Here is a 20,915-nt window from a genome sequence, read left to right on the forward strand (position 1 = left end):
TAGGAATCTACCCAAGGGATACAGGAGTACTGATGCATAGGGGCACTTGTACCCCAATGTTCATAGCAGCACTCTCAACAATAGCCAAATTATGGAAAGAGCCTAAATGTCCATCAACTGATGAATGGATAAAGAAATTGTGGTTTATATACACAATGGAATACTACGTGGCAATGAGAAAAAATGAAATATGGCCTTTTGTAGCAACGTGGATGGAACTGGAGAGTGTGATGCTAAGTGAAATAAGCCATACAGAGAAAGACAGATACCATATGGTTTCACTCTTATGTGGATCCTGAGAAACTTAACAGGAACCCATGGGGGAGGGGAAGGTAAAAAAAAAAAAAAAAAAGGACGTTAGAGTGGGAGAGAGCCAAAGCATAAGAGACTGTTAAAAACTGAGAACAAACTGAGGGTTGATGGGGGGTGGGAGGGAGGGGCGGGTGGATGATGGGTATTGAGGAGGGCACCTTTTGGGATGAGCACTGGGTGTTGTAGGGAAACCAATTTGTCAATAAACTTCATATAAAAAAAAAAAAAAAAAAAGAAAAATCTGCTAGGACTCATACATGAATTCAGCAAAGTTGCAAGATATAAAATCAATGTACAGAAATAGGTTGTATTTTTATACACCAATAATGAAGCAACTGAAAGAGAAATCAAGAAATCGATCCCATTTACAATTTCACCAAGAACCATAAAATACCTAGAAATAAACCTAACCAAAGAGGTAAAAGATCTGTATGCTGAAAACTGTAGAAAACCTATGAAAGAAATTGAAGAAGACACAAAGAAATGGAAAAACATTCCATGCTCATGGATTGGAAGAACAAATATTGCTAAAATGTCAATACTACCCAAAGCAATCTACACGTTCAATGCAATCCCTATCAAAATTGCACCAGCATTCTTCTCAAAGCCAGAACCAACAATCCTAAAATTTGTATGGAACCAGAAAAGACCCCAAAAAGCCAAAGTAATGTTGAAAAAGAAAAAGCGGGAGGCATCATAATCCCAGACTTTAGTCTGTACTACAAAGCTGTAAGCATCAAGACAGCATGGTATTAGCACAAAAACAGACACATAGACCAAAGGAATAGAATAGAGAATCCAGAAATGGACCCACAAATATATGACCAACTCATCTTTGACAAAGCAGGAAAGGGTATCCAATGGGAAAAAGACAGTTTCTCTAGCAAATGATGCTGGGAGGACTGGACAGCAACATGCAGAAGAATGAAACTAGACCACTTTCTTACACCATACACAAAAATAAACTAAAATGGATGAAAGACCTAAATGTGAGTCAGGAAATCATCCAAACCCTTGAGGAGAAAACAGGCAACAGCCTCTTTGACCTCAGCCACAGGAATTTCTTGCTTGACATGTCTCTAAAGGCAAGGGAAATAAAAGCAAAATGAGCTATTGGGACCTTATGAAGATAAAACCTTCTGCATTGTAAAGGAAACAATCAACAAAACTAAAAGGCAACCAACGGAATGGGAGAAGATATTTGCAAATGACACATCGAATAAAGGGTTAGTATCTATAATCTATAAAGAACTTACCAACCCAACACCTGAAAAACAAATAATCCAGTGAATATATGGGCAGAAGACATGAATAGACACTTTTCCAAAGAAGACATCCAGATGGCCAACAGACACATGAAAAGATGCTCAACATCATTCATCATCAGGGAAATACAAATCAAAATCACATTGAGATACAATCTCACACCGGTCAGAGTGGCTAAAATTAGCAACTCAGGAAACAACACATACTGGTGAGGATGTGGAGAAATGGGAACTCTCTTGCAATGTTGGTGGGAATACAAACTGGTGCAGCCGCTCTGGAAAATAGTGTGGAGGTTCCTCAAAAAAATTAAAAATAGAACTACCCTACAACCCAGCAATCCACTACTAGGAATTTATCCAGAGGATACAGGAGTGCTGATGCATAGGGGCACATGTACCCCAATGTTTAAAGCAGCATTTTCAACAATAGCCAAATTATGGAAACTGATGAATTGATAAAGAAGATGTGGTTTATATGTAAAATGAAATACTACTTTGCAATGAGAAATAATGAAATCCTGACACTTGCAGCAATGTGGATGGAACTGGAGGGTATTATGCTAAGTGAATTAAGCCAGTCAGACAAAGACAGATACCGTATATTTTCACTCATATGTAGAACTTGAGAAACTTAACAGAAGACCATGGGAAAAAGGGAAGGGGAAAAATAGTTTCAAACAGAGAGGAAGGCAAACCGTAAGAGACTCTTAAATACAGAGAACAAACCACATTGATGGAGGGGCAGGGGAGGGGAGAAAATGGGTGTTGGGCATTGAGGAGGGCACTTGTTGGGATGAGCACTGGGTGAATCCAATAATTTATTACGCCCTTTTGATGAATTGACCATTTGGTATTATGAAATAGTAGTTCATATGTCTGTGGTAATATTTCTCATCCTGTAGTCTGCTTTGTCTGATATTGATATAGCTACTCTAGTTTTCTTATGATTAGTGTTGTCATAGTATCTCTTCTACTTAACCTATTTATATCTTTCTATTTGAAATGTGTTTCATATAGACAAACCTTTTTTTTTTTTTTAATTTTCAGTCTGGTGATAACTGCCTTTAGTTGGAGTGTTTTGAATGTATGCATTTAGTATAATAATTAACAAGTTTGGGTATAAGATTGCCATTTTTGGGGGGATCTGTTCCCACATCTTGCCCTGACTTAATTTACTTGAATCATTTCTTAGTATATCATTTTGTCTCCACTACTGGTTTATTATCTATAATCTCATTTTATCAAACAAATTTTTAAATTAATATGTTAGAAATAAACAGTAGAAAGTTTGTCTTTTTTTTTTTTTTTTTTTTTTTTTTTTTTTTGCCAGGTAGTTTTGTGTAACGTGTAACATGAAAATTGCAATTACTATAATGGAATAAAAAATGTGATTTCTTTTTATATACTTAAATCTCACATTCTAAAATGTTAAATTTCTCTTTATGACATTCTAATTTTAAATAGTCCTTAAATACCAAGAATATACAAATATATCTCCCAACTTAAAAGAATAAAAAGGTATGTCTAAATTATTTTTAATTAGTTCAGATTCATTATACTTTAACAACCACAATGGAAAATAGTATGGAGTTTCCTCAAAAAGTTAGAAATACCATTTGATCCAATAATTCTTCTACAGAATATTTATTCTGTGTTTATTCAATATTCTACTAAAGAAAATGAAAATACTAAGTTGAAAATATATCTGCAACCGTATGTTTATTGCAGCATTATTTACAATCACCAAGGTATCAAAGCAGTCCCAAGTGTCCATCAATAGATGAATTGGTAAAGATGATGTAGTATGTACACAGTGGAATATTTCTTAGCCATAAAAAAGAGTGAGATCTTGCCATTTTTTGGCAATACAGATAGACCTAGAAGATACTGTGTTAAGTAAAATAAGTCATACAGAGAAAGACAAATGTCATATGATTTCACTATATGTGGAATCTGAAAAACCAAATAAAGAAACAGCAGAATCGGATCTATAAATACGGAGAACAAACTGATTGCCAGAGGGGAGGAGGTAGAGGATGGGCAAGATGGGTGAAAGGGAGTAGGAGATATAGGCTTCTAATTATGGAATCAATAAAATCATGGGAATTAAAGGTAGAACATAGGGAATATAATCAGTGGTATTGTAATAGTATTGCATGGTGATAGATGGTAGCTACATTTGTGTAGCGTAACTTACAGAGTTGTTGAATCACTATGTATACCTGATACTAATATAACATTGTGTGTCAAATATACTCAAATTAAAAAGAAAGTAACTATGTAATTAAATATAAAATACAAAAAATAACACATTTTTGGTTTTTGAATCCTCTTTTTTCATATAATATAAAAGACAAAAAACACAAATCATTTATAAATCTATGTTAATGAGCACACAATGTGTAAAAGCCTACTTCATGACAATAAAAGGGGAAGGTGAAGCTGTATAGGAACAGAGATGTATAATTTTAAATTTAAGTTAGCACTAATTCACACTATACAAGTTTATGATATTCATTGTAACCCTAAGGTAACTACTAATAAATAATTTTAAAATATACAAAAAAGGCAAATGAGAAAGGAACCAAAACAGTATATTACAAAAAAACTAAACAAAAGGAATTAATAGAGGAACTGAGTTTCTTAAAAAGTTTGATATATAGAAAAATAGCAAACCGACAGAAATAAATCCTTCTGAGTAGGTAGTTACATTAAATATAGATTAAATTCTGCATTCAAAAATCAGATTGGCATTTCTATTTTTAACTTGTTTCAGGAGTCTCTATACTGTTTTCCACAATAGTTTCGCCAACTTACAATACCACCAACAGTGCACAAGAGTTTTCTTTTCTTCATATCCTTTACAACATTAGTTATTTCTTTCTCTTTTTTATACTAGTCATTCTGACATCTGTGAAGTTATTGTTGTGGTTTTGATTTGCATTTCCCTGATGATTAGTGATATTGAGCATCTTTTCATGTGTCTATTGGCTATCTTTATGTCGTCTTTGGAAAAATGTCTATTCAGTCTGCCCATTTTTTAAATTGGATTGTGTTTTTCTCCTCCTCCTCTTCTTCCTCTACTTCCTCCTCCTCCTCCTTTACTTCCTACTCCTCCTTCTTTTTCTCCTCTTTCTCCTCCCCTCCTCCTCCCCCTTCACAGCTTCTCCTCCTCTTCCTTCTTCTTTTTGGTTTTGAGTTGTATAAATTCTTTGTATATTTTGGATATTAACCCCTTATCAGATATATCATTTGCAAATGTATTCTCCCATTCAGTAGATTCTCTGTTTGTTTTTAGATGGTTCATTTGCTGTGAAAAAGCTTTTTATTTGGTTGTGATCTTAATAGTTTATTTTTGCTTTCATTTCCCTTTCCTTAGCAGACCTAGCTAGAAAAATGTTGCTATCATTGGTGTCAAAAAAATAAAAAAAATTACTGTCTGCATTCTCTTCTAGGATTTTTATGGTTTCAGGTCTCACATTTAGGTCTTTAATTCATTTTATCTTATTTGCATGTATTATGTAATAAATTGATCCAGTTTCATTCATCCATTCATTTGTTTTAATTTACATCCAAGTTAGTTAGCATATAGTACAATAGTGACTTCAGGAATGGAATCCATTGATTCATCCCCTACATATAACACCTAGTGCTCATCCCAACAGGTGTCCTCCTTAATGCCCCTTCCCCATTTAGCCCATCCCCCTACACACAACCCATCCGGCAGCTCTCAGTTTGTTCTCTAAATTAAGAGCATCTTATGTTTTGTCTCCCTCCCTGCTTTTATATTATTTTTGCTTCCATTCCCTTATGTTCATCTGTTTTGTATCTTAAAAAAAAATTTTTTTTTTCAACGTTTATTTATTTTTGGGACAGAGAGAGACAGAGCATGAACGGGGGAGGAGCAGAGAGAGAGGGAGACACAGAATCGGAAACAGGCTCCAGGCTCTGAGCCATCAGCCCAGAGCCTGACGCGGGGCTCGAACTCCCAGACCGCGAGATCGTGACCTGGCTGAAGTCGGACGCTTAACCGACTGCGCCACCCAGGCGCCCGTTTTGTATCTTAAATTCCACATATGAGTGAAGTCATATGATATTTGTCTTTCTCTGACTAATTTTGCTTAGCATAATACACTCTAGCTTCATCCACATTGTTGCAAATGGCAAGATTTCATTCTTTTTGATTGCCAATAATACTGCCATTGTGTGTATGTGTGTGTGTGTCTAAATCTCTTTCATACATATATGTATGTATGTATACACACACACACATACACACCACACCTTCTTTATCCTTTATCCCTTCATCCGTCAATTGACATTTGGGCTCTTTCCATATACTTTGGCTATTGTCAATAGCTCTTCTATAAACACTGGGATCCATGTGCCCCTTTGAAACAACATACCTGTATCCTTTGGATAAATACCTAGTAGTGCAATTGCTGTGTTGTAGGGTAGTTCTATTTCTAGTTTTCTGAGGAACCTCCATACTGTTCTCCAGAGTGACTGCACCAGTTTGCATCCCCACCAGCAGTGAAAAAGGGTTCCTCTTTCTCTGCAACCTTGCCAACATCTGTTGTTGCCTGAGTTGTTAATGTTAGCCATTCTGACAGGTATGAGGTGGTATCTCATTGTGGTTTTGATTTGTATTTCCCTGATAATGAGTGACATTGAGAATTTTTTCATATGTCTGTTGGCCATCTGGATGTCTTCTTTGGAAAAGTGTCTATTCATGTCTTTTAGCTTTTTCTTCACTGGATTATTTGTTTTCTGGCTGTTAAGTTTGATAAGTTCTTTATAGATTTTGGATACTAACCCTTTATCTGATAAGTCTTTGCAAATATCTTCTCTCATTTCATCAGTTGCCTTTTAGTTTTTCTGATTGTTTCCTTCTCCATGCAGAAGATTTTTATTTTGATGAGGTCCCAATTATTCATTTTTGCTTTTGTTTCCCTTGCTTCTAGAGACATGTTGAGTAAGAAGTTGCTGTGGCTGAAGTCAAAGAAGTTTTTGCCTGCTTTATCCCCTAGGATTTTGATGGCTTCCTGACTTATGTTTAGGTCTTTCATCCATTTTGAGTTTATTTTTGTGTATGGTGTAAGAAAGTAGTCTAGGTTCAATCTTCTGCATGTAGCTGTCCAGTTTTCCCAACACCATTTGCTGGAGAGACTGTCTTTATTCCATTGGATATTCTTTCCTGCCTTATCACAAATTAGTTGGCCATACATTTGTGCGTCCATTTCTGGGTTCTCTATTCTATTCCTTTGGTCTATGTGTCTGTTTTTGTGCCAATATCATCCTGTCTTGATTCTTACAGCTTTGTAGTACAGACTAAAGTCTGGGATTGTGATGCCTTCCACTTTGGTTTTCTTTTTCAACATTACTTTGGCTTTTTGGGGTCTTTTTTAGTTTCATACAAATTTTAGCATTGTTCATTCTAGCTTTGAGAAGAATGCTGGTGCAATTTTGATAGGGATTGCATTGAACGTGTAGATTGCTTTGGGTAGTATTGACATTTTAGCAATATTTTAATGACAGCCTAGCTGGATACAGAATTCTTGGCTGTATATTTTTCCAGTTCAGCATGTTGAATATATCCTGCCACGCCTTTCTGGCCTGCCAAGTTTCTGTGGATGGGTCTGTTATGAACCTGGTCTGTCTTCCCTTATAGGTTAAGTACCTTTTTTCCATTGCTGCTTTCACAAATCTTTCCTTTTCTATGTATTTTGTGAATTTGATTATGATATGCCTTGTTTATGGTCAGTTTCTGTTGAAGCACAGGAGTTCTCTGTGCTTCTTGGTTTTGATGTCTGTGTCCTTCCCTAGGTTAGTTAGAAATGGTTTCCACTGTGATTTGCTCACATAGACCATGTACCCCTTTTTCTCTCTCTGTATCTTCTGGGACTCCTATGATTTGGATGTTATTCCTTTTTAATGAGTCACTGGGTTCTCTAATTCTTATGCCGTGCTGTTTTGCCTTAGTTTTCCTCTTTTTTTTCTGCTTCATTATTCTCCATAATTTCACCTTCTATATTGGTGATTCATGGCTCTGCTTCATCCATCCTTGCTGCAATGACATCCATTCAAGATTGCATCTCAGTTTTACCATTTTTAATTTCGTCCTGACTAGATTTTACCCCTTTTCCTCTGCAGAAAGGGATTCTATGCTTTTTCAACCCCAGCTAGTATTCTTATTATTGTGATTCTAAATTCTAGTTCAGACATCTTCCTTATATCTGTGTTGATTAAGTCCCTGGCTGTCCTTTCTTCCTGTTCTTTCTTTTGGGATGAATTCCTTCATTTGGTCATTTTTGGAGGAAGAAAAAGAATTAATAAAATAAAAAAATTAAAATTAAAAAATTAAAAACAACATAAAAAGTTAAATAAAGGAAGCTAGATCCTAGTGTGTTTTCATCTGGTTATTGAAAGAAGCTTGATAGAATAGAGGAAAAAGGGAAAGAAAGAAAAGTAAGGATATGCTTAAAAATTTTGAAAAAGTATATAATAAAATAGAATAAAATGAAATGAAGAAAGTAAAATAGAATAAAACATTTCCAAAAATAAAAAAATATAGTAAAAATTAAAAAAATTAAAAAAACAGAAAATAAAAATAAATTTTTTCTTTTTCTGTATCCAAGAATGAGAAAAGAAAAATAAATGAAACGAAAAAAAAAAAAAAAGAAAACAGAATAAAGAAGTAATGAATAGATGGAGCAGCAAACAGAATGAAATCCCAATAAAATTACATCCAGTTTCCCCTAGAAGTCTAACTATGAAGCACTTTATAGTTCGTACACTAAGCAGGCAGACAGACTTGTGCTCTAGGGTCTGAGCTTGGTTGGCACAGTTGGATGAGGCTTGGTGTAATGGCTCTGTTCTCCCACTATGTGGCTCTGCTTAGGTGACTGGGGTGTGGCATGCATGCATGGGAGAGGTTTAATTGATGTCACCCAGCTTCCTAGTCTCTGATGTCAGAACTCTGTGTTCTCAACAACCAGTCATCAAGTACCCCTCCTTTGTCTCCAGTTTCCATCCACTTCCTATTTCTACACTGTACATATCCAAACTGTCAGCCTGCCAGGTGGCACCTTCCTCATGAATTATATCTCATATGGGGCTGTGTTTCCATACCCCTCACTTCTGAGAGCCCTGCAGCATCCAATCTGACCCTCTAGGGGACGCCCTTGCTGGACAATGGCTGGCTGCCGGCTTGCCCCTGGGAACTTTTGTGTGGTCGTGCTTTTGCAGTGGTTCAGAGATTGTGGATGGTGCCTACTTGCCCCAGAAAAAGTTCCTGTGATTGCATGGCAGCAGAGGTTCAGAGATTATGGCAAACACAACACACAGCCAGTGCCAGGTTTCATCTGAAGCACCCTGGTGTCTTTGTTCCAATACCAGCAAACATGGCTGTTCTCTGGGGTCCGCTGGGACCTTTGCCTGTAGGGAGGCTCTGTGGCTTCTACCAAATTCCCTCCTGGCAGGGGAACCACTTCTTCCCATGTGGGCTGTAGACCCCTCGGACCTCACTGTCTGCTCCTGAGGATTCACCCTTCCCACCAGAGCTCCATCAGGTATTGAGCTGTGGAGTTTTTTCCAGACTCTGTGCTCCTCTGTTTATAGAGTGCTAATGGTATTGAAACTGTCTCCTTTTTCCTTTCTCCCTTTCTTGTTCGGTCACTTGTGGGTATTTCCACTCTTTCTCTTTCTCTGCAGCTACTTTTGGGGGAGTGCTTTTCCTGCACTCTCCCCCCTTTTCTGTTTCCTCTATCTGCAAAAACAGCTCCCTATCCTCTGTGGCTCTTCTCTCTCCCAGTTCACCTCTCTGCTGTGTACCTATTGAATTCTGTGGCTCAAGTTATGCAGATTGTTGTGTTAATCCTCAGATCAATTTTCTAGCTGTGCAAAATTTAGTTTCATTCTTTTGCATATAGCTCTCTAGTCTTCCTAGCACCAATTTATTGAAGAGAGTGTCTTTCCCTATTGTATATTCTTGCCTTCTTTGTTGTGGATTATTTGACCATATAAGCAGGGTTTATTTGTGGATTTTTTATTTTGTTCCATTGATCTCTGAGTCTGTTTTTGTGCCAGTATCATACTGTTTTCATTACTACAGCTCTGTAGTGTATCTTTTTTTTTTTCTTTTTTTTAGAGAGACAGAGAGAATGCAAGCAGTGAGAAGGGCATGGTGGGGGGGGGGGGGGGGGGGAAGAGAGAGAGAAAGAGAGAGAGAGAGAGAGAGAGAGAGAGAGAGAGAGAGAGAATCTCAAGCAGGTTCCATGCTCAGCATGGATTCTGATGGGGGACTCGATCCCACAACACTGAGATCATCACTGAGCAGAAATTAAGAGTTTGAGCAGAAATTAAGTTAGATGGTCAACCAACTGAGCTACCCAGCTGCCCCACTTTGTAGTGTATCATGAAATCTGGACTTCTGATACCTCCAGCTTTGTTTTTCTTTTTCAAGATTGCATTGGCTATTTGCACTCTGTGGTTCTATATAAATTTTGGGATTACTTATTCTAGTTTTGTGAAAATGCTAGTATGTTAGTATTTTGATAGGGATTGCATTGACTCTGCAGATTGCTTTGGGTAGTATGGACATTTTAAGAATATTAAATCTTTCAATCCATTAGCATGGAATATCTTTACATTTGTTTGTGTCATCTTCCATTTCTTTCATAAGTGTTTTATAGTTTTCATAGTACATGTCTTTCACCACCTTTGTTAAATTTATTCCTAGGTATTTAGTTTTTGTTTTGGTATAATTATAAGTTCTCTTAACTTCTCCTTCTGCTAATTTCTATAAGTTTATAGAAATGAAACAGATTTCTGAGTATTATTTTTATACACTACAATGTTACTGAATTAATTTCTTATTTCTAATAGTTCTAATAGTTTAGAGTTTTCTGTGTGTATTATTATGCCATATGGAAATAATGACAGTTTAACTTCTTCCTTACCAAAATGGATGCCTTGCATTTTTTTTTCTTGCCTGATTGCTATAGCTAACACTTCTTTCTATGTTGAATAATAGTGGTGAGAGTAGACATCCTGTTTTGTTCCTGACCTTAAGGGAAAAGCTCCAAATTTTTCCTCATTGAGTATGATGTTAGCCATTTAAAAAAATTTTAATATCTATTTATTTTGAGAGTGGGGAGGGACAGAGAGGAGAGAGAGAATCCCAAACAGGCTCCATGCCTGATGCGGGGCTCAATCTCACAAACTGTGAGGTCATGATCTGAGCCAAAATCAAGAGTTGGTTGCTTAACTGACTGAGCCACTCAGGTTCCCCGGCCCTGTTTTTTTTTCCCTTTTCTTTTTCCTTTTTTTTTTTTTTAACTATATGGCCTTTGTTATGTTGATGTATGTTTCTTCTAAACCCACTTTATTGAGAGTTTATTATCAATGGCTGTTGATTTTTGTCAGATGCTTTTCCTGCACCTATTGGGATGATCATATGGATTTTAATACTTCTCTTTTGTTGATATGAAATTTCACATTGATTTGCAAATATTGAACCATTCTTGCACCCCCAGAATAAATTCCTCTTGATCACAGTGAATGATCCTTTTAATGTATTGTTGAATGTGGTTTGCCTGTATTTTGCTGAGGATTTTTCCATCTATGTTCATCAGAGATATTGACCTATAGTTTTTTTATTTGTGGTGTCCTTGTCTGATTTTGATATTAGAATAATGTTGGCCTTATAAAGTGAATTTGGGAACTTTCCTCTTTTTTTCTATTTTTTGAAATAGTATGAGAATAAGTACTATTCTTTAAGTGCTTGGCAGAATTCACCTATGAATCTGTCTAGTCCTAGACTTTTATTTTTTTGGCAAGTTTTTGATTACTGATTCAATTTCATTACTAGTATACTAGTAATTGGCCTTCAGATTTTTCTATCTTCCTGATTCAATTTCTAAGAATTTATTTATTTCTTTTAGGTTGTCCAATTTGCTGATGTATAATTTTTCATCGTTTTCTCTTATATTGCATTGTATTTCTGTGGTGTAAGCTGTTTATTCTCTTTTGTTTCTGATTTTATTTGAGTTTTTCTTTTTTTTTTTTCCTTGATGAGTCTGGCTAAGGGCTTATCAATTTTGTTTATCTTTTTAACAAACCGGCTCTTGGTTTCATTCATTGATCTTTTCCTTTTTAAGAAGTCTTATGTTATTTATTTGTACTCTGATCTTATTATTTTCTTACTTTTAATCTCTTTGGGCTTTGTTTGTTCTTTTCCTAGCTCATTTTAATGTAAGGTTAGATTGCTTTTGAGCTTTTTCTTGTTTCTTGAGGTAGGCCTGTGTTGCTAACTATCTCCCTCTTAATACTGATTTTGCTGTGTCCCAAAGATTTTGGGCTATTGTGTTTTCATTTGTCTCCATATATTTCTACATTTTTCTTTGATTTCTTCATTGACTCATTGGTTGTTTAGTAGCCTGTTGTTTAGCCTTTACATGTTCGTGTTCTTTTCATTGTCTTATGATTGATTTCTAGTTTCATACCACTGTGGTTGAAAAAGATGCATGGTATGATTTCAGTATTTTAAAATTTATTCAGACTTGTTTTGTGTCATATGTTAATATGATGTCTTCTGGAGAATGTTCCATGTGCACTTGAGAAGAATATGTATTTTGTTATTTTGGATGGAATGTTCTTTATATATGTGTTATGTCCAACTAGTCTAATGTGTCATTCAGAGATTCTGTTTCCTTATTGATTTTCTACCTGAATGATCTATCCATTGATGTAAGGAGATGTTAAAGTCTCCTCCTATTAATGTATTATAACCAGTTTCTCCCTTTATGTCTGTCAATATTTGCTTTACATATTTAGGTGCTCTAATTTGGGTGCATTCATATTTATAATTGTTATATTCTCTTGTTTGATTGTTCTCTTTATTTTATTATTATGTAATGCCCTTTTTGTATTTTATTAGTCTTTGTTTAAAACTATTTTACCTGATGTAAATATTACTTCTTTTTTTGCTTCCATTTGTATGGTTAATATTTTTCCATCACTTCACTTTTAGTCTGCATGTGTCTTTGGGTCTGAGTTGAGTCTTTTATAGGCAACATGTAGATGGTTCTTATATATTTTTTAATCCATTATGCCACCCTATGTCTTTGGTTGAAGAATTAGGCCATTTATATTTATTTTATTTTATTTTATTTTATTTTATTTATTTATTTATTTTTCAATATATGAAATTTATTGTCAAATTGGTTTCCATACAACACCCAGTGCTCATCCCAAAAGGTGCCCTCCTCAATACCCATCACCCACCCTCCCCTCCCTCCCACCCCCCATCAACCCTCAGTTTGTTCTCAGTTTTTAAGAGTCTCTTATGCTTTGGCTCTCTCCCACTCTAACCTCTTTTTTTTTTTTTTCTTCCCCTCCCCCATGGGTTTCTGTTAAGTTTCTCAAGATCCACATAAGAGTGAAACCATATGGTATCTGTCTTTCTCTGTATGGCTTATTTCACTTAGCATCACACTCTCCAGTTCCATCCACATTGCTACAAAAGGCCATATTTCATTCTTTGTCATTGCCACGTAGTATTCCATTGTGTATATAAACCACAATTTCTTTATCCATTCATCAGTCGATGGACATTTAGGCTCTTTCCACAATTTGGCTATTGTTGAGAGTGCTGCTATAAACATTGGGGTACAAGTTAGGCCATTTATATTTAAAGTAATTATTGATAGGTATGTACTTATTGTCATTTAATTAATTAATTAATTAATTAATTAAATTTATTTAATTTTTAAAATTTATTTAATTTTTTTGTAGTTCTCTGCTTTGTTCTTTCTTCTCTTTCTTTCTTTGTGATTTATGAGTTTCTCTAGTGTTATATTTGGTTTCTTTCTCTTTTTTTTTCTGTATCTTTTATAGATTTTGGGTTTGTGGTTAGCATGAAGTTCATATATAACATCTTAAGTACATAACAGTCTGTATTAAGTGGCTAGTCATTTAAGTCAAACACATTCTAAAAAACTTCTTTTTGTTCTTTTTTACTCCCTCCTTTGCAGTTTATGTATATGATGTCATATTTTAAATTTTTTATCCATAATTTTCTTACACTTAATTATGGCATTATCTTTTCTTAAGTTCTCCTTCATTTTTGAAGTATAATCTTGCCAGGTATATAACACTTGGCATATAGTCTTCTTTTCTTAATTGCATTTAAAATATGCCATCACGCTACCTTCTGATGTCCATAGTTTCTGAGAAGAAAACAGTTGTTAATCTTATTAAAGATCTCTTGGTCATTTTACTTCATATAAATCCCTACTTACATGTCAAATTTGGGGAGATTTGTTCTTAGGGATTTCTGCTCTGGGAATTTATGATTCTCAGTATCACCTGTCTGTCTCTTCCATTTTTGGTGCTGTGATTTGCTCTGTGATTTGCTCAATTTTGTGATGGACATAAGATGAATTGTTGATTTTCAGTTCATTCAGCTTTTATTGTTAGGACAGAGTGATTGATCTGACTCCTTGCAATCTAGATTGGAAATCAGAAATTTTAACTATTTATTTGAGGGGTGCCTGGGTGGATCAGTTGGTTGAGTGTCCAACTCACCTCAGGTCATGATTGCAGGGTCATGTCAAGCTCCTCTGCCCCTCTCTCCTGCTTGTTCTCTCTCTCTCTCCCTCTAAAATAAACAAAACAATAAAAATAAAGTATCTTGAAGATCTGTATTCTTTGATATATTTCATCTCTCAAGTTTCTGTGCCTTTAGCTTGTGGTCAGGTAGTATATTTGACAAAGATTTTCTTACATGCCTTGAGCCACAAAAAATAAAAGGAGAAAAACATTTTTCCTGTTCCTTTAAGATTAGATCTGTGTTGGGACACTCCTTCAAAACTTAGCTAAGCTGTTTACAAATCTTGAGTTAGCCTTCATTTTTTGTTTGCGTTGAGCTAAAGATAAGCCGGAGGTGAAAGTTTAGTGTCACTCAGATATTTTGTGAGCATGAATCCTGGCCAGTGTAAGTATGTGGCTCACTAGATTCCTCTTATATATGGGATCTTTTCAAAATCCTTATTTTCCAAAGTTACTGTTGCTATAGCTTTTTCTTCTAGGCTTTTGACATGTATATTATTTGCCACAACTGCAATCTTTTTCTAGAGGGAGCAGTGGCTTGTTCATTTTCCTTTCAGTGTTTTTGAGTAATTCCCTCCACTCAGCTGTTTGTTTGTTTTTTGCCATGAGAGAGTTCTGAGCTAGACGAAACAAAGGCAAAAGCTGCAAGTCCTTCAGAGAACCCTCAGAAAGGTCAAAACAGACAAACACAGTTCCTTGGCAATAGATCTTTGTTTCCTCTAGAACCACATACCCAAATCAGAAATGGAGGTTGTCAACTTTATGACTACCATTGTACTAGGGGAGGGCAAGACTGTTGAAATGTCACAAAGTTCTCCTACAGTGTTTAAGTCACATTTTTATTTATTCAGCATTACTTGGTTCCTGTAAAGCCTTGACTATTTCAGAGTTCTGAAAACTTGGTCATGACAGTTTTTGCTCATGTTTTCATGTTTCCATGTAGGATAGGCCCTTTGAGTTCCCTATTCCACCATTTTTGCTGTCATCACTCTCTAAATACCCAAAATAGGTCTTATTTGATGCAAATTTACAACTGATTCTGGATTTTATATAGAAGTTCAATGGATCAAGAATAGACAAATGAGGTCTGAGGAAAAAGAACAAAATGAGACAATTTGCCCTAGCAGATATCAAAACTTGTTATAAAGCTATATTTATTATAATTGTGTACTTTTGGTGCAAGACTAGATAGACCAATGGAATTGAATAAAAACTCAGAAATAGATCCTTTCATATATGGAATATGTTACTAATGACCTCTAGTACAGTACATAATCCCCCCTTATCTGTGGATTTGTGGAGGATATGTTCTCAGATCCCCAGTGGGATGCCTACATGGATAGTACACACACACACACACACACACACATACACATACACATATACATACATCCACACATACATGCTGTGTGTTATGCTATACATGCATACCTATGATAAAGTTAAATTTATAAATTAGGAACAGTAAGAGAGTAACAACAACTATTAATAAATTAGGGCACATAACAATAACAATTATGTGAATGAGGTCTCTAAAAATATCTTATTATACTGTACTTAACCCTTTCTCTTATAATTGAGATAATAAAATATCTACTTAATGAGATGCAGCGAGGTGAATGATATAGGCATTATGACATACTGTAAGACTACTGTTGACTTTCTGATGATATGTCAGAAGCAGGGATATCTGCTTCTGGACAGTGGTTGACCAAAGGTAACTGAAACTGGAAAGTGAAACTTTGGGCAAGGAGAGGATTACTGTATAATAAATGGCTCTGGGATAACGAAAAGACAAAAGTTGATCCCTACTTTATAGTATATATAAAAAAACCATTTTGTGATGAATTAAAGACCTAAATGTAGAAGAAAAAACCAAAAATATTTAGAAACAATATTTAGAGACTGTCTTTATGACCTAGAGAAATGAATAATTACAAGATTAAATATGTCATAAAAGGAAAGTTGGATAAATCCAACTATATTAAAATTAAAACCTCTATTGTATAAAGATTCATAAAGAGATGTACAAGAGAAGGTTCAAATAGGGGAAAGTGCTTAGATAACATATAAGTGACAAGGGATTATCCAGAATATACAAATAACATTTATTTATAATAAGTATAAGATAAATCAATAGAAAATGCTCAAGGGAAATAAAAAGGCATTTCACACAGAGGGATATACAAAGAGCCTATAAATATATCAAAATATATTCTACCCTTTTAGAAAATTTTAGCAACTAGGGAATGTTGTTTTGGTATGTTAATGTCATAGGAAAAAATAAAATGTTTGTTGGCTTTTAAAGTTTTATAAAACCCTTCCATTGAGTGTACATTTTTTTCTAGTGCTTTCCTATATTGCTCTACCTTTTCCCAAATAGTCCTCTTGTTAATACTTATATTAATTTTTCTCCCCTTCATTTATACTTCAGTTTGACTTCTGCCCCCAAAGTCCCTTGAACTAGTCCTGTAATGATAGTAATGACTGCTTCCCTAACTCCATGGTGTTAAATTCATTGTTCATGACTCTTGACAACTCCGCAAATATAACTCTGTTGAACATTTTGTTCTTCTTGAAATGTTCTTCTCTTGGTTTCAGTGACACACTATGCCTATCTGAAAGTTAGTTACAGCTTATTATTTCACTTAAAAATATTGTGCCATCTTTTCATTAGGAAGCTTTTTATTACAGTGGCATTGAGAGCCAGCCCCATTAATAGTTTTTTGAGTAGGGTATTTACTCTGATGGCTAACAGACACATGAAAAGGTACTCACTATCAGTCATCATCAGAGAAATATGAATCAAAACTACGAGATACACCTATCAGAATGGCTAAAATTTAATAACACAGGAAACAACAGACGTTGGCAAAGATGCAGAGAAAGGAAAACCCTCCTACACTGTTGGTGGGAATGCAAACTGATGTAGCCACTCTGGAAACAGTATAGAGGTCCCTCAAAAAGTTAAACATAGAACTACCCCCAAGATCTAGTGATTGAACTACTAGGTATTCACCCAAAGACTATGAAAATACTAATTCAATGGGATACATGCACCCTGATATTTATGTTATAGCAGCAATATATCAATACTAGCCAAATTATGGAAAGAGCCCAAGTGTCCATTAACTGATGAATGGATAAAGAATTTGTGGTACACACACACACACACACACACACACACACACAATGGGATATTAGCCATCAAAAAAATGAAATCTTGCCATTGGCAATGACATGGATGGAGCTAGAGACTATTATGCTAAATGAAATGTCAGAGAAAGGCGAATGCCATATGATTTCAGTCATGTGGAATTTCAGAAACAAAACAGATGAACATAGGGGGGAGAAAGAGGCAAACCATAAAACAGAGTCAATTATAATTTTTTTAAGTTTATTAATTTTAAGAGAAAGAGAGAAAGAGTGAGAGTGAGCATGGGTAGAGAGAGAGGGAGAATGAGAATCCCAGGCAGGATCTATGCTGCCAGTGCAGAGCCTGACACTGGGCTCAGTCTCATGAGCTGTGTGATCATGACCTGAGCCAAAATCAAAGGTTGTTCTCTTTTTTTTTTTTTTTTCAACGTTTTTTTTTATTTATTTTTGGGACAGAGAGAGACAGAGCATGAACAGGGGAGGGGCAGAGAGAGAGGGAGACACAGAATCGGAAACAGGCTCCAGGCTCTGAGCCATCAGCCCAGAGCCTGACGCGGGGCTCGAACTCAGGGACCGCGAGATCGTGACCTGGCTGAAGTCGGACGCTTAACCGACTGCGCCACCCAGGCGCCCCAAAGGTTGTTCTCTTTAACCAACTGAGCCAACCAGGCATCCCAGACTCCTAACTATTGAGAGCAAACTGAGGGTTGCTGGAGAGGACGTGGGTGCGGTGATGATGGGTTAAATGGATGATGGGTATTAAGGAGGACACTTGTGATGAGCACTGAGTGTTACATGTAAGTGATGAATCACTAAATCTACTCCTGAAACTAATATTGCACTATATGTTAACTAACTGGAATTTAAATAAAAACTTGAAACAAACAAAAGAGTAAGGTATATACTGATTACCTTGCCTATAGTTTTTTCTTACATTTACTTTTCTAAGAATAAATTTTGTTGTTTGTTAGGTTAGAATGTGTGGTGAAATCGTTTGGGAGCCTTTGAATTTCTGAAAACAGTTTCATTTTGGCTTCACATTTAAATGATAAATAAAATTAGAATATAAGTTTAATATTTTTCCTGGGAACTTTATATACATTCCTCTACATTTTCATAGAATTTTCATTTTCTGTTTAGTGTTTGTGTAAAATTGATTTTCCTCACTTCTGGTCCGTTTTCATTCTCCACTTTTATCAGTAGTGTTCTAGGTTCAGCATTACTAGAACTGAAGATGTAGGTTTCCTCAGTAGTTGAGAAAGCCTTTGTTCTCTGGGCTTTTAGTGGTTTAAATAATTGTTGAACTCTGGCTATAATGAATGAGTGAATTGATATATGATGGTTTCCTATCATCTTCTGAGATAGGAAAGGAGGTTTTGAGAACCTTGGAATCTCTTGATAGTGGAAAGAATGAGTTTATTCCAAGGTAGTGTGCCTCAGTGAACATTAGTTTCTAAATCCTTATGCAACTAAAAATATTTCTCTTCAGACATGGATATTTATTTACTTTGGTATTTTTTGTTGAGGATCTCAGCCCTTTTTGCTTAGATTTTTGATTTCTTATTATTTAGCACAGTGATTCTCAAACTTTAGCATGCAATGGAATCAATTGGAGGGCCAGTTAAAACACAAATTGCTGGCCCTACTCCCAGAGTTTTTGATTCAGTTGGCTGGGATGCGGCCTAAGAATTTACATTACTAACAAATATGATTGTTTAGGTGATGCTGATGCTCTTGGTTTGGGGACTACACTTTTTGAACTATTGATTTAGTGTTAGTATGGCAAAAAAAATGTTTAGACTAGTCTGATTTTTCACTTAAGTAACTTTTTTTTCCTGTCCTAATGAATGTAGTAATTTTTTTTTAACAATGTAATTCAGAACTTTTATCTGGATGTGATAGAATGGGCTTTTGTGTGTGTTTCAAATATAATCATTTAAACATTATATTTTCTAAGTGGTAAATATTGGTATTTAGGATTGTGTGATTCATTTTGGATATTCAGTTTCTGTCACAGTTTCCCAAACCAGTTGTATGCATTTCCTATTAAAAATATCAAGTAGTAGTATAATATTTTGTATCTCAATTTTTAGGCCCTTCAGCAGAGCAAGTTTTACTGAAGACATAATGTTCTTATGATAATGCTTTTCATTATTATACTCTATGCTTTATGAAAAAAATACTCTATGCTTTATGAAAAAAATCTCTTCCAAGAGGAATCTTAATTTTATTCCTTATTTATATTAACTAATATATGAAATAAAAAATGTACATTATTTTTGGGTATCATACTATATATCTATAATGGTGGACAGTTTTCTAGAACTGAGTTGTCTATGCATGATGTACTAAAAACTATATCTGTAATTATAAAAATGTTATCTTGGATTGTAGATTTATAGTTTTATTTTAATAATTTGTATATTTTTCTTATTGAAAATTATAGAGAATTAAATAATTTATCATATCATAACATAGTGAATAATTTTATATTTAAATGTTTTAATTAAAACTTTATTTTCCAGATTTTGGAATCTCTTTTTAAGGTATGTTCAATATATTACAGTTTAAGCCTACTGAAATTATAATACAGAAATACACACTAATGAAGAAGAGGTTTCTATGAGGAAGTAAAAAGAACTCCCAAACTTGCAACTATATAAATTTTAAAATGTTACATTCCAGTTGTATGTTGCATTAGCCCCATTCTGAACCCTAGGATAAATGATGTTTGGTTCATGACTAATATTTGATAGATGAAGTACACACACACACACACACACACACACACACACACATACACACATACCTGTACCCACCCACATGTTTGAATAACTTGTCAATAAGTATTTCTTTCTTTCTTTCTTTTTTTTTAAGTGGTTTCAGCTACAGGTCAATCAGATGGAGGAGGTAAGTATAACATTTCTTTTTTTTTAAATTTTTTTTTTTTTTCAACGTTTATTTATTTTTGGGACAGAGAGAGACAGAGCATGAACGGGGGAGGGGCAGAGAGAGAGGGAGACACAGAATCGGAAACAGGCTCCAGGCTCTGAGCCATCAGCCCAGAGCCCGACGCGGGGCTCGAACTCACGGACCGCGAGATCGTGACCTGGTTGAAGTCGGACGCTTAACCGACTGCGCCACCCAGGCGCCCCTAACATTTCTTAATTGTGAATTAAATTGATATTTTGTCTCATTTGAAAATCAATTTGAAATTAGTTAAGATTTTTTGAATAACTATTGTTTATAATCTTTTGACTTAGGTAGAGAAGGAACTAAAGGTTAGAATAAAATGTTTCTCCTTGATTACACACTACATTCCTGCATGTATCTGAGATGCTCTGAGTTTGACACATTCTTTCTCTTAAAAATAAATAATGGAAATTTAATTATCATTCTTTCCTAATTTATGTAAAAAAGTAAGTGACAAGGAAAAACTTATATCAGCTTAAACCTTTCTCCTGTATTTAAAAAACATGTATGATATTATAATATGCTTACTTATAAAATTTTATATTGGTTTTATTTAAATTTAATGTTATTGTCATGATTTTTTTTATACTTTAGATT

General features: G+C 35.0%; 1 protein-coding gene across 1 annotated transcript in view; it reads left to right on the plus strand.

Annotated features, from left to right (window-relative positions):
* Positions 1-20,915, plus strand: part of CCDC7 (coiled-coil domain containing 7) — a 149,520-nt gene that overhangs the window by 23,590 nt on the left and 105,015 nt on the right. The window contains exons 4-5 of the mRNA XM_032593856.1: positions 19,871-19,891; positions 20,223-20,255. Coding sequence (XP_032449747.1) covers positions 19,871-19,891; positions 20,223-20,255 — 54 coding nt within the window. The remainder of the gene's footprint in view (positions 1-19,870; positions 19,892-20,222; positions 20,256-20,915) is intronic.

This window comes from Lynx canadensis, chromosome B4 (assembly GCF_007474595.2).
Source record: "Lynx canadensis isolate LIC74 chromosome B4, mLynCan4.pri.v2, whole genome shotgun sequence".
NCBI lineage: Eukaryota > Metazoa > Chordata > Mammalia > Carnivora > Felidae > Lynx > Lynx canadensis.